The sequence below is a fragment of the Apteryx rowi genome, unplaced genomic scaffold (genome assembly GCF_003343035.1).
Source record: "Apteryx rowi isolate R43461 unplaced genomic scaffold, aptRow1 scaffold_161, whole genome shotgun sequence".
Taxonomy (NCBI): Eukaryota; Metazoa; Chordata; class Aves; order Apterygiformes; family Apterygidae; genus Apteryx; species Apteryx rowi.
In genome coordinates, this window is record NW_020447875.1 from 965954 (window position 1) to 981128 (window position 15175).

A 15175-nucleotide genomic window follows, 5' to 3' on the forward strand; every position below is an offset into this window, starting at 1 on the left:
CAATACTAAGCAACCTTCATTCCTTTCTCTTTAGTTTCTCTAGTCATTTGTGTAATAAATCAGACTATGATTCATTTAGCTCGAAGAGTTTGTAACCTTAAAAATGGAATTCAGAAGCAGGGGGAGCAGCGGTTGTGAGGAGGAGTGATAGCTGTCTTAACAATAGTGGTTTTAGATGCTTACTGAGCCAGAGCTCTGATACTCTTCTGCTCCTTGGCTGCAGTTAGGTGACAGGGATTTAGAGGCATCAGAAAAAAAAGAGTGACACCAAGGTGCACACGCATTGCTAGTTCAGCCTGACTGCCAGCATCAGCACTGCCAGCATGCCTTCTGTACACAGGTGAGAGCTGTCTCTGGATAAAATTTTTCAAGCTGGAATGGCTGAGGGCCTATCCCTGATTTTTCTCACCTGTTTGGAGACATTCTGTGAATAGGTTTGTGGAGCTCAGGTCTCAGTTTTTACACAGCACAGTAGATATTCTGGGATTTGTCCAAGATGAATTTTCTGGAGCAAGTTTCTGAATCATGTAAAGGTGGGAGAACTTAGAGTTGGTAGTTATTCTGGTTGCATCAGTTCTCTCCAGCCTGCCTAATGCAGTTGTCCCAAATGTAAACCAGCTTGACAATCCTGATGTCAAATAGCAAAGTACAATGTGATTATCTTGTCATGCACATCTTCTACAGCGAACAGTGGCTTCAGCTCTTGCACATGAGGAAGCAGACGCTCAAGGTGCTGCAGGAGGGTTATGATCCTTCAGTGCAAATGGGAGAGCTCATATTGGCCTTCTTGCATTGTCTGCTCCAGACTGCAGCAGGTCGGGGGCTAAATGATACTTGGCAAGTCAGCTGTTGGTGTGTTTTGAATCAATACTGCATGTTATCAGTGGCATAAAGAAAGCTAAAATGCCCAAAATAGATTTAAGAGCGGCTTTCAAGTGTTGTTTAGGGCCGTCAGTGGTTCTCAGGTGCTCTTTGTCCAGCTAAAGGAGAGGTGCATATTTATTACCGACTGCAGAGGCTGTTTCAGATTTGGATGTATTGGCAAGATGCATGATGCTGAGGAGAGCTTGTATTTTTGTATATGGTAAAAAAAAGAAACATTTATTCTTTATGATGTTGGGAACAGTTTCAGTTCCTGACCTTCCCCGTTCCCCTCCACGTTGTCTTCTCCATCTACATCTGGGAGCACATACCCTTCCCTTCCTTTAGTGGCTCCAGCTTACACCTTCACAGACCAACTCTTCACTGAGTATTTTTGCAAATATACATATTTATATATTAGGTATAATTTTACAAATATTAATATACACACGCAGTTGACATCTGGGCTTTTTGGTACTTTGAGACAAGTGGGACTGGTGGGATAAGTACACAAGCATTTTTTTGTATATGATCAGAAAGGAAACAGTAATAGTGATATTTAAATTGCTGTTGGATTCCAGCGCTAATTCACTGATGGTGTAATTCACATTACTCAGCACTGATTTTTTTTCCTTCCTGCGAACTCAAAAAAGACAATCCTGCTTCAGTGAACATTTCACTCATATCTGTAAGAGCTACAAACATGCTTTAAAAAATAAAGCTGTGGAGTGAATTTTTGTAGCAGCAGTGGCTAAAAGTAATGCCAGATTCGACGACCCTGATGTCCTGAATACCCAGCGTTCTGCATATTGTGAATCAGAGATGAACCACTGATCTACTGGCAGCTCCAGCTCTTGAGAAAAGGACTTTGTTACAAGCTTCAGGTCTGCTGCTTCTCCAGGACTCCTTGGAAATAAGGGTGGACCCCTGAGACTGTGTCAGTGCTGCTCTGTGGATGAGACAGGGTGAAGCAGCCTGTCTCTCAAATGCAGAGAAGCCATTTTAAAAACCTGTACTGTTGCATTTATGCTAGCACTGCCTTTTCATGTGTCACACTTCATGTGTTTTTTACCTTGTCAGGCATAAAAAAAAGTTGCAAAAACCTGGAACGTACCTGCTAGGCTGAAGAGAATGGGGAGACAAGAGAAAATGTATATATTGCAGGATTTTTCAGGTCTTGTGTCAAGATTTTGAGCTCTGCTTCACACTTTGAATATGAGTGACAGCAAATGCGGTGAAATGTTTCCCCAAGACAATAATTACTGGGTGAAGCAGGGGATGCATTTTTTAGAGTTGATGTTTATGGGATCACGAGCTGTGCTTCACTTTCTCAGTAACACTCTAGTAGCATTCACAGAAACTTTAAAAAGGAGTGAGGATGAAAATACAGTTTCAGTTATTTGAGGCTTGCAACAGATGGTCTTACTGTTGTGTCAATGGCAATTATTAAGGGAAGAACAAATTAAATTCTGAGGAGAAGTCCATTGTTGAACACCGTGAATTTATTTAGTCTTTTCGAAAATAAATCCTTCCTCTGTGATGTCAAATATGTTTCTAATAGCTGCTTTTTTCTCCACTTTTCTCCCATTGTTTCTCCCCACCATGCAGCTGATAGTAGTTATTAACTGATGTGTTGATATTTGCAGATGGAAAGGCAAGCTGGGTGTGTGAAACTGCTAATCTCTTGCAACAGACTCCAAACTTTGTTTTTACAGTAGCAGGCTTGGGTATTACCAGCTGGCCTGACTTCCTGTAGGCAAGATTTTATGAAGAAAAGAGTATTTCATCTGCAGTCATGAACCCTACTTTCAGAAATCCTTGCTAGCCTCAGCACTGCTATGGGAACACACTCCCCCAGTCAGTCACTCATTCCTGATTTATTAATAATCATGTAGTTATTTGAAAAAAGATTATTTTGCATATTCAAGCCTAAAAATGAAACGTCTGAAGCATGTTTGAGACATCAGGGCGTTAGTGTGGTAGCCAGGAAAAGATTAGCTGCTCTAGTTAACATACTTTTTATATATGATAGCATCTTATAGCAGAGAATTTTATAGTAAAAGTTTGTGCCCACTGTACAGCCTTACTTGGAGCCAGCAGACATACAGTGCTGAAAGGATCACGACAGTCTACACGAATGGTCGGAAGGGTTGCACACCTGTCCAGCAAACTGTTTTTATTAATATGACTTATTCTAATACGTTAAGTGGAAGTGCAAAGTTCTTATGCAGAATGTTGTTTGCAGGGGTCAAGTTCCTGCTGAGGCAGAAGCAAATTACTTAGGGGTGGCCAAATCCCTGGAAATGTATGGAGTGGATCTCCATCCTGTTTACGTAAGTATTGTTTATAAATATATATTTTAGGTTTGATAGCAATGCAGAAAAAACTCCTGTACTCAAGTAGGGGAGAGTATTTGTACTGTCTAGTCATCAGGCAATACCTTAAAAGAAAAAATTGTACTTAAGTCTGAAGAAACACATATTTACAGACTGAATGGATTAAATCTTTCACACATACAGAAGCCTAACGGTTTTCAGATGAAAGATTGTGATTGTACTACTCCTATGAAAGACAATCAACTGTACTAGGAAAAAACAATGATGATAATTTGGAAAGCATTAGTATAAGTGTCAGAAAAGATAGAGGGTTATAGTTCTTGTGTCTGACACAAAAATTTGCACATTATTCTTTTGCAAAGAACACAGTGAATGAGAGTTGAAAAGGTTTCGGTATCATTGCAAAAGACGACCAAAAACAAGGGTGAGGTAGGGGCATGTCTGATTTGTTTTTAATTTCATTGTGAAGGTTTTGCTAAAGAGTTGGAGCATGCTTACATCTTTTTCTCTACCATATAATGCAGCATTGCAAGTTGTCTCTATTGCCTTAGCAGATCTTTCTACCTCTTTTGTAAAACAACATGTATGTTGGGATTGGATTGAAGCCATCACCTGAAGGCTATGTGCTCCTTGTAGAAACATCATTCTGTGTTGTTTGAATAATTGTGCTCATGGCAGGGTTGGGTTGTTTTTTGTTTTTCTGAATAAAATAAAATCAGAAGTTCAAATGAGGAGCTTTAATGTAAATAGTTCACTGTTTTAGATGTCAGTACTTTGTAAAATTACTTAAAAGAAAATAAAGAAGTCAAGATGCTGCCAAAAGATCAAGTATGTATTTCCGCCTGACAATTGTGTAGCCCACAATATCTTAAGCCACATTATGGCTTAATGATATTCATATCCGGTGCTCTATGCCACCCCACCTATAGGAGGTGGGGGAGTTGCTGAAACAAGCTTCAACATGGTCCAGCAAAATTATGTTAAATTTGCAGAGCCTGGAAAATTTATTTTCACCTAGTTTGTTTATGCCCTGCAGAGGGATCCAAAGCTGAGTTATGAGGGGTGCATTGTAATATGCCTAAGTCTAACCCATGAATATCATTGTATTTACATTACAGTTCAAGATTACTTGTTCAAGATTGAAACTATAGATATAAAGAGATAATTCTTTTCATTACCTGGTCATATTGAAAATAAACTTGCCCTTAGTACTTAGTTCGTATTGGAGCACAGGCAGAACTCAGGGAGATGAGCTTGAGCTTTCTCACTTCAATAACCACACAGAAGCATAATTTCTATAATCACTCAGCCTCACAGCTGATATTTTTTGTAGCTCATGATCTGCTGGTATAGAACTAGCAGAGCTCTTCTGTATTCTCCCAAGCAGGCAGATTAACTAACTTTTGCTGCTGACTTTTACCTCATGAAGTGACTCTGTAAATGACCTCGTGCACTAAGATCTGCAGTCTTTCAAGCACCTTCAGTATCATAAGGTATTGACGTGGTAATAATGATTATGCATAAAGGTAGAAGGATAAACAAAAATAAAAATCAGGCTTCTAGTGGAATTTTCTTACCATTCCTGTTACCACTTCCCCTTACTCCCCAGGAGAAGTATCTGCCATAGTATTCTATAATAAAGGCTTAAGTATGGAGCTTGGCTGTTATTGGAGCTGCTACTGGAACAAATCAGAACTAGCAGCTAGTATTACTTGAACTGGATCATTTGACTTTCATGCGCTCAGTGCCCATTCATGCTTCTGCTCTGCAGGCCTTGGTGTGACCAAAGACGTTTCATTGGTAATGGGAATGCTTAGAGGGACTAGACCAATTTTTGCAATTCCCCAGCAAAGTTAAGTGGTAAAAATGCTGCCACTTTTCCCTCAACAGATGTTTCTAAAAGTGGAGCCCAAAATACCAAAACTCTCTAAAAGGTTGAAAAGAGCCATTCTGAGATGATGCATTTTGGTGGCCCCTTCTGTTCCACAGAAGACTGAAGTCAGCACTTTGCTCTGAAGTGGGAAAACATGAGTTAACTAATTACTGTTGGTGATTGCTGCTGAAAAAAAGAATATTGTTGAATTGCTTCCAGAAATCATTTAAGCTTTTCTCAGATTAATTCAGAATGAGCTCAAGAAATTTGTGATAAAAGCTCCACGTTCATTAGACAGCAGTAATCCAAAAAGGGCTGATAAGAAACTTCAGAAGACTCAGATTTTCTAGAGCTTGTGTCTTCTTTAAACCTGAAACTTTAAGAATCTAGGCTGGGGCAGGAGAGCTCAGCTCCTTGTCTGTTCTGCTCTCTTCCCTTTGAGGGTGCATCTAATTCTGATTATTGACTACAGATAAGGGAGTTAGGGGGCTTCTGCCATTCACCATCAGATTTTTCATTGTATTCTGTACAAATATGATTTGCAATTCAGGTATTGATCTCAGGAATGGTTTCCTTTGGAGAAGATGATGTGACCCCTCCTTGTTATTCTTGGACGTTGTCACCCATTCTGAAAAAAATGCTCTGAATCTCTCAAAGCAGTTAATTTGTTTAGGACTGCTCTGTAGCAGCACACAGGTGATGTTATTTTAGAAGGGAGAAAGCAGCTGTGAGGTTAAACTATAGTGAAGTAGGTCAGGAAATCACTGTGTATCTTCAGCTAGGGTTTAGGATGTCTGTTGCTAGCATGTCTTAATAAAGAATTAGTCTCTGAACTTTGGTCATTTGCCAAATAGCTGAAAGTAATTCCTTTAATAAATTATTTTTATTTTATACTGTGGAATGTGGAAACTTCTATTCTTTCCTTCACTACTGTTCTTTTTTGCCTCTTTGCATCTATGCATAAGAGTTTTCTTATAGGAGTTTTCATTGTTAGATCAAGTACTGTTTTCCCCTTTCCAGGAAGGACAAAACAATGTGTTCAAGTCAATCATCAGACTGGCTTCCTCCACTAGACCTTATTGCTACTGTGATACAAATTGCTGCTATAAATAATTGAATGACATGTTTTATTTTCTAGGGTGAAAACAAATCTGAATATTTTTTAGGATTAACACCCGTAGGAGTTGTTGTCTACAAGAATAAAAAACAAGTAGGGAAGTATTTCTGGTATGTATAATTTAAGTGTACAGTCTGTGTTTAAATAATATTATTGTACAGAAATGTATGATTTGTAATTTATGTTTGAAAAGTTGATTTTATTTAGAAAAAACATTTCACAATTGGAATTCCTAATCTGGATTATTCAAAAATTTTAATTCCTTAATAATCCAAATATTGAAAAAGATATTTTACCTTTACTGGACTCATGCTGAAATGTTTAAATACTGTTAATTTCTGCTGACATCTGGTGCATATGTGCAGAAAAAGTACTATCTGTGAATCCTTTTTTGTCTTTGTATGTAAATATATGCAACTTTATGTTTTACTGTTTATGAAGTCAAAGTTCCATGAACTTCTTTCTGTCTTTTTTTCAATATTACAGGCCTAGAATTACAAAAGTTCACTTCAAGGAAACACAGTTTGAACTCAGAGTCGTGGGAAAAGATGTAAGTTTTTGTTTGAGCCTGAATGGAAAAAAAAAATCTCAGTTTTAATTAATTGGGAAATATTGTGTGTCCATCAAAGTGAAACTATTTTTACTGATAGTTACTGCAAGAAAATGATTTTACCCTGAAGTGTCATGTGTTGTTGATAGTGCATGCAGTTTTAGCAAAGAAAAAGGAGGAAGGAAGATTTTTTGCCCGTGTTTTGCAGGTATGGGGAGAGAACTTCAGTGGAGCAGTGCTGATGTAGGGATTTTATAACAAGCTTTCATGGTTTCATACTATGCTCTAGGAATTCGAGTGGACTACTTCTACAATGCCATGCTTATGGTATTACATTGTGCTTTTAAACAAGGCAAAAGCTACAGGGGAAGCTCATACCTGCTGAAAAGTGGGGAGCAGGAAACTCAGAAAGCTTTCAGGTGCACAGGTTGTTTCATAGCTTTGAAACAGAAGCAGCCACCTTATATAGCTTGAAACACATTTGTCAGAATTTAACCTGATTGTGCTGTTAGGCCAATTGAGAGAAAAAAAATATTGATTCCTGTGGAACAAGTAGAGCAGATTCCTAGGAAGAGAAGAGGTTTTGAGATGCATTCAGTGGAACCAAGAGAAAGATATTTATCATCTGTGGAGCACAGAGAGCTTGGGGTGTGTGTGTGTGGGGGGGGGGGGGTTGAGGATGTAGGGAGAAGTATGAAGTATAATAAAACATTTGCATTCAGTCTGTGATTTTTGGTATCTGGTTGAGTTATGAGTTTAGTTTGCTGAGTATTTTTTGAAAATACTTTGTAGGTCTCCTTGGAGTATCAGGATTGAAAGCTTAGAGACAGAATAGTTATTCTGTGAGAAATATTTCCTTGCTGGAAACTGTGTTTTTTTTCTCCTTTCAGGCCATCTATGTAAGTTTATTCATCTGTGTAGTGGTTGTTAGTCTCACCCATGATTTTTCCAAGAAGTCGATTGGTGCATCAGTGCATTCTGGGAAATGTATGTGTAGCACTGACAGATTTTGTTGGTTCTGTTGGGTGTAGTATTTCTTGTGCCTGTGGGGATGTGTTGGCAAGTTTTGCTTTTGTTCCTCAGAAGTGGTTTGTTTCTGTTCGGTGTGTTGGTCTATGGGAAGTTTATTTCAGATAATGTTTTTTGTTGAAATCAGAAAGTTGTTTGAAGGCTGGGGAAAGGTTGGGAGAACTTTTCTCAATGTTTCACTTCAAGGATGAATGCCTGTTCGTGTACAAACAAGTCCTAGTTTGACTTAAGTTTCTGTAGTTTCTGTTTGATGTCACATGTATATAGTTTTTGTTTGAACCATCTGGAATTGCAAACGCTTAACATGCTGAAAAGAAAACCTGGAAGCTTTGGAAAATGTACATAAGTTTAGATTGTGAATGTTGATGGCTTATAAAGTTCGTGAACATTTAGTATTATGATCATAAGACAAACACTTTGACAGCAGTTGGCAATTTCAAGTCCCAACAGGTATTTTTAGGAAATTGTTCAAGAGAACAGTAAGTACAAGGGCGTGTACCATCGTTACAATCTACGTTGCAACTAATACTCATTTGAAGTGCTTCTACGCTATTTCATATCCTAACAGGTTAAAGAAATGCCAAAATGGCCCCGAAATATTGTCCTCTTCCTTTTTGTGAACATTCTTGTTACTATCAAAAGATATTTTTGGAATAAGTTAACAGCCTCTGGATTAAAATCGTTGTAATAACAACTCATCAGTTGATTTGTATGACCATGTGTTCTAGTACCCCATAAAAACTTTATTCACAAATTTCTTTTATTCCTCCATGCTTTGGAATAAATGCTATCACTTTGTCCTTTCATGTGATAAATGAGTTTGCAATATGTGATAGGAGAGTAAACATACCATTTTTGCTTCATGCCACATCCTTGAATATCACCTTTCAGCACAGGGAATTAATACTTTCCTTGTTACAGATGTAGTATACCAAGTCTGGAACGTGTTACTCATTTCCAGGCAATTCAGTTCCTAGAAGGATGTTAACAGGTTATGAAGAAGTTTGAAGGACACCAAAGTGGTCACAGGGAAGAGCTGAACAACTGTGTCTACTTTTGTCTTCGTATCTTGGAAAGTTATCTTTTCTCCTTTAATAGCGTTTGATGAAATAAACATGATGGACTTAGAAGGATGTACTTTGAAATATTAAATACATAAACTTTTCCAAGCACAGAGTGAAAGTGGATGTAAGAGTCTAAGAAAACTTGAAGGGAGCAGTGCTCAAAAGGAGGAGTTACTAATTAAGTTTGAACAGGGAGCACAGTTGCAAGAAAAGGAGAAAACGGTCCAAACATCAGGGAAAAGGTGCCCAGGCAACAGGATTTATTAGACTGATGAGTGCTCTCCATAGGGAATTGATGGAAGGATATGACTATTAAAACTAGTTGGAGAGAACACTAGATAAGATTTAGGAAGAGGTGAAATAATGGAGATTTTTTTGTCTCTTAGTTGGAGCTTTGTGGTATAGAGTAAAGGAATTAACATCATGTAATACTAATAGCAGATTGTTTCTGGATGTGTTGAATGCTTTGTATGAATTACAGTTTCCATACTGTAATGAAAACTCTGTACACACTGAATTTTAGTTTGTGTCTACACACTGGTTGCTTTTGTTCACACCGACAGACACCTTCCACAGATATACCTGTTCATCAAGAGAAAGTTTTTGATGCTTTTAGTGCTCTGTGAAGCATTGCTCTTTTTCCTGCATGGAGTTACTTATGGTAACTTCTCTGTTCTTCCTTAAGATAAATTTATCTGTGACTTTTCTAAACCTACCAAAAGACTTTGAATGTGCAGTTCCTGGTAATGAGTGGAAGAGAACACCCTTGTCACCTTGATAAATTTAAAAATGTTGCTCTAAATGTACAGCTCCGTGTCATTAGGCTACCCAAAGAATACACTGTGGGGTGCGTATGTCGGAATAAATTATTTATCACTGCTGCTGCTGAGTTTGTTTTTTACATTGTTTCAGTTTTCATAAACTTGATGACTTACTGAACAGAAGATATATATGCTGTCTTACAATGATGTGCTTCACCTTTCCTGCTTTGCATTGTAGTCTCTTGCGCTTCCTCAGATCTCTTCCATGAGAATATTTCCTGTATATTTAACAACTTCATTATGTGTATTATTCCTGCATACCTGTTGCTATTGTGTGCTAGCATGGTTATTGATATTTTGGTTTTAGCTTTTACTATTCCTCTTGTATTATCACATTTTTTGCCTCCTTTAATTCTGTTATTACTGTCCTTTCATAAACAAAATACTGCTCTTAATATTTGGTCATCCCTGGCTTATCCTGACTTGTGAGACTAATGACTTGGACGAGCTGAAGGAAATTGTTTTTCAGTAGCATTTATCACTGAATCAGTATTTCATTGTCCCCCAACTTGACCCATGCTCTGAATTCTGACCTAAAAACATGCTAGCCTTTCTGTGAAATGTCTAAGTATCGACATGAAATTAGGAACCTTTCCGCTTTATAGATTGCAAAGAGATTCCCTGAGCAGAATAATTGCAGAGAAATTTTTGGTGCAGTTCCTCTTAAGAAAATTGAGAGCTCCATCTGATAATACCTATGCACAATTCCTATTAGCCTAGATGTCTGTTGAACAACCATGCTAGAAATCCTCCAGCGATGCGGGTGGCTGCAGAAGGCCCCCAATGCAACAAAAGCGAGCCTCACCACAATGGAGGCGGTGTGTGGACATGAGTAATTGAAAGGGTACACCAGGTGCCCTCTGTGCCTTCTCTGTGTAAGGAAGGCATCTTTCGTCCTAAATTTCTCTCAGCTATGGAAACAAACAAAAAGAGAAAAAACATGGTTTGATAGGTTCCATAGGCTGGGAACTTAAATGTAGTAATATGCAGCAGTTACAAAGGTGGAGCTGCCTTGCCCATACGTAGGATGTATTTCTATTCTGTTCCCCACAACTAGATGCTGTTTTTTGTAAGAGTTCCTTTTACTTTGGTTACAGTGTGTCTGAACATGTAAGCAAATGATTTCACTGGTTCACAGAGTTTATGCAAAGTTTTGTACTTGTTACTTTCCATGTTTGTTTTTCAGGGAATCTGAGCGAGTTCAATCTGCAGAACAATTGCTTTCATTATTTCCCATTTTAAGAGAAGAGTCTTTTGGAAGTCTGAAATTTTTGCTTTGTGATGGATTTTGAAATTTGATTTGTTTCAAGTCAGAACAAACTCCCAAAACAGTGCAATTAAAAACGATTTACACAATTGCAACATGAGCCTTCCTCTGCAATCTTTCTTAGTCAGGCAAAGAGGCCCAGCTCAGCTCAATTTATAAGGTGAAGTGGGTAAAGACAGTTCTCAAGAGCCTTACCAGCAACTGGTGCATGTAAGAGGAACTTCAGGCAATTCCAAAGCACATAGTTGTCCCCCTTCTGCTGGCTCGAGCTTGTCTGAACACAAGATTTTTATTCTTTTAAATTATATTGGGAGACCCTGGACTTTTGCTTTTAATTAATTAATTTATTTATTTTTAATCTGTTTYTTATAGATTTTAGAAGTCTGAAAGATGATTACATTAATAAGGTGGTCTAGCCATACCCCTTCGTGACTGCACACACTTTTTTCCATTTCAAGTTATGGTATGGTATATAACTTCTATGGTATATAAGTTATAAGAGCAGGAGCTCTTCATTTGACTTGTTCCTCTTGCACAGTTTCTTGAGAAGATGGAACAGGGGCTGAAGAGATGTTCCTCCTATTCTAAAGTTCAATTTAACTTAGATTTACATTCAAGAAAAAAACAGCATTTTGATTTTTGTGATGGCTTAAGAATTAGGAATAACTTTTGCATCATTTGTGGTTTTGCCCGCTTAAGCCAGAGTGGCGGTGGAGGTGAGCAAGMACAGTGATGTTAATACATTATGTATAACTTTTTTTTAACCATCTTCTGAGTCACCACATAGTTGTAAGAATGGCTCAAGTCATGATAGCTAAGTCTTCACTAGTCAACATTTTTGAAGGAGAACTAGGATTAAAATTCCTGGGTAAACTTAAAGTGGTATCATTAAAGTGTTCATGTCAGGGCTTTTTGTAAGTTATTGTTTAGTAATTTTTTTGTAATTGTTGAGATAATATGAGGCTGAGATGATTTAAAACTTGACATGCTTTATACGTAGTAGCACAACATTATTAATTTTAATTCTTGACTTGWATAATGTGCTTAAAGATAGTTATCTAACTGGAGATTTCAGGTGACCTTGTGTAACCAGTAATGCATTCTCCATTACATAAGCTATGATGGGTATGCGTTGTGTAAATATGTGAAGACAGAATATTTCCTATTGGAGGAAACAATTGATAGTATCCAGGTGTGTGCCTGGCCTGGCAAAGAATAGTGTTTGGAAACAGTAGCTTCAGAGCTAGTATTAACATTTCTGTTACATGTGTGTGCACATGCAATGTGCTTTGTAATGGGGCAAGGTCCTTACTTACGCTAAATTATATTCAGTGCAACTGGAAAGAGTCTGTGTGTTGGCAGAGAGTTTCTGTTAAGTAGAATAAGAGCCTGGACTGATAGGAGCTAATGTATGCCCTGTCATAAATTAGAGCAGCTAAGGTCTGCTTTGAGGCATGGGTTTTTAAATGTTTTTGATCTGTGGGGTTTTAAAAATTTTCTAGTGGAGGTGCAGTGCCCCATGGAGCTAATGCAAGTCTGCTGACAATAGGCTTGCTTTGCCCTGTTATCGTAGAAGTAATCCGTAAACTTCACAACCAAGGGATCTTCTGGTCCCCAGAGGGAAAAACTGTCATTTGCGTGTCTTCCCTTCCAGGCAGACTCAAGCTTGCTCTACCTGGGCACTGAGCTAACTGGACACGAACCAGTTCTGTACTTGAAGCTGTGTAATCGCATTAGTGTGGCAAAGCCAGCTAGGAACTGTTTGCAAAAGGCGGTGTAGGCATTCTCTAGCTGTAGCAGTCCCAGAGGCATTTCAGGGCTACCTAGCAAAGGCTAGGTAGAGCAGTGTGCTCTCTGGCTCTCGTCTCCTTTGAGTGCATTGCTAACGTGCTTTCAGTAAGAGGGGAGCCAATGGTGGAGTGCTATACCAGTTACCAACCTCTTAGTGCAGAAGATCTCAAATGCTCTGCCAGGTCAGTTTTCTAGCTGCTTCGAGAGGCAACATAAAACAGTCAGAGGCTGTGGTTACACATTCAATTAACAGTGTGTTATAAGCTAGTAGTGTAGTCAAACTATGAGCATCCCATGTGCTGGTCTGTCCCTACCATGGGTAAAAATAGTAGTGAGGCTGTGGCAGTACAAGCTTTAGCATGTGCTAGAGACTGCAGGACAAGCTTTTAAAGCATTTAGAAGGAGAATAGTATTTTATGTTTATCCTCCCAGTTGTGTAGTTTCTTGGCTCTCTCAGGATTAGAAGATAGGCAGCCTGGCAACTAGATGATGCTGCAAGGGGCACTTGGCTTCCTTGTCTGCCTTTGGCTGTGTGGTCCTGCCCCCTTCCTTATCCCAGTTCTTATGCTTGTCTGACCCTCAAGGGAACTGGTGCAAGTCACAGACATGACTGAAAAAGTTGTACAAAAATAAGTCTTTTTCTGCTTGATTGGCTAGCACAGTTGGCTTCCTGAAAAATGAGACAAACACCAAAGCTGGTGCTGAGGAGAGGGAAGGACTGCATGGCCAGAGGTGAGGACGGACTTCGGAGTGGACAGATGGACCAGGACCACTCCGAAGCAGTTAACATCATGTTTTGTGCCGCCTCACCTTCAGTACACTGGGCACTCTGTGCTATTTATCCTGTTGCTTTCAGAGTAGTTTGTGAGGCACCAAACAACACTGAGCTTCAGCGTATGGAATTGTCATTTCCTATAAATCGTCATTAAAAGTACAATAGCTCTTTCTTTCGGTTCAAATATATTAAAATAATTAGGAAAAAAAAAACAGCTAACTCTCACTACTTATAAAGAAATTATAATCGTTCAAGATGGTAAAGATGTTGCCTCTTAATGGAAACAAAAGGTGCATGATGTTAAAGGGTAAGATCATCCTTGCTTTACCTATATAAATAATTTATTTCTTCAGGGGAGGATGAGTAAACCTAGAAGATGTTACTGCCTTTAGTACTGCTTTATTTTTAAATATGCACTTATAAATTGTGAGGGTAATCACAGTACTGTTACAATATATCAGACCAGCTTAAAAGTAAATGGAGGAAACCCTAGACCTAAATATGCAGTATGCAGAGTCTTATTGGGGTTAGTTGCAGTAGGTTAATGAATCCTTCTAAGAAAAGTTGAAAAATGATAAAAGAATTATGAATTGTCTCCTCTGTTTTGGTGGAAGACCTTGGGAATGAATTTTTTAGACTTCCTATCTTTGTCCTTGATAAAATTTAGCTGTGCTGTTTGACTCGTTACAAGCATCCATCATGAGATGATACTTAGTTTTCAGATGTGTGCTGTTCCTTTGAATTCCAATAAATAAGTCTCAGAGTGTCATCAGAAAGCTTCTTGATCCCTCCCCTAATTTTTTGCAGATGGTGGTTTTGTTTTCCAAATCTGAATTCCATATCTCACCTGGTTGATATATTTGATCTGCAGGGCTGCACTGTTTCTTCCTAATGCCTTTAATTGCTGCATACTAAGTATGGGCATTTCAACCCATAGTTTATTGTCAAAATTTTTTTCCTTATCAGCTGATATGAGCTTTCTTCCCTTTAGAAAATAATTTCTTCAAAGAATGGCATCACTAGTGTTTGCTGTTGAAATCTTTCAATCTTAAGAAACTGTAGCTATACTTTCTTCTAGGTGCCTAATTGATTTTCAGGTGTTATGTATCATCTGTTTTATATATGGGAAAATTCCAAAACTTTAAATCAAGAAGAATAAAAAATAGACTAAGTAGAACCTTTTCCCTAACAGGAATCTTTCCGTTAATTTCAGCGGCATTCAAACTGGGCTAATAATAAGAAATGGCAGAAATACCTTATTTTAAAAAGTCCCTTTAAAAAAACAAAACACTCCCCCACAAAACCCCTAACTTTCTCCTACCACAATATATAATTAAATAAATGTAAGTGCAGCAGAGGATTCTTTGCCTAAATGTAAAATTTAGGAATGAAAGAAGAAGGAGCAAGATCCTGCGTATTAAATGTGAGTCATTGGATTCTTTCCTAACAGAAGTTAAATCATCATATTGCAGAAAGTCTGTAATACCAGAGATCTGATCTGAGATTACTGTTTAAAATTGCACAGATGACTAGAGCTGTGTGGATTTATATGAAATCGTACCAGGTGATAGTCTGATCTAGAAATGTTAGTGTAAATTAAATCATAAAATCTGAAACTATGTTTCTTTTACAAGTAAAATAAGCAGAGAAAAAGTACTGCTTGACATTTCTTCCTTGAAAGTCTTAGCTGC

The 15175-nt window shown here is 38.1% G+C and overlaps 1 protein-coding gene across 1 annotated transcript in view; it reads left to right on the top strand.

The window, feature by feature from the left end:
• Positions 1 to 15175, top strand: part of EPB41L4A (erythrocyte membrane protein band 4.1 like 4A) — a 132881-nt gene that overhangs the window by 69050 nt on the left and 48656 nt on the right. The window contains exons 7-9 of the mRNA XM_026059900.1: positions 3107 to 3194; positions 6209 to 6297; positions 6674 to 6737. Of these exons, the coding sequence (XP_025915685.1) occupies positions 3107 to 3194; positions 6209 to 6297; positions 6674 to 6737 (241 nt within the window). The remainder of the gene's footprint in view (positions 1 to 3106; positions 3195 to 6208; positions 6298 to 6673; positions 6738 to 15175) is intronic.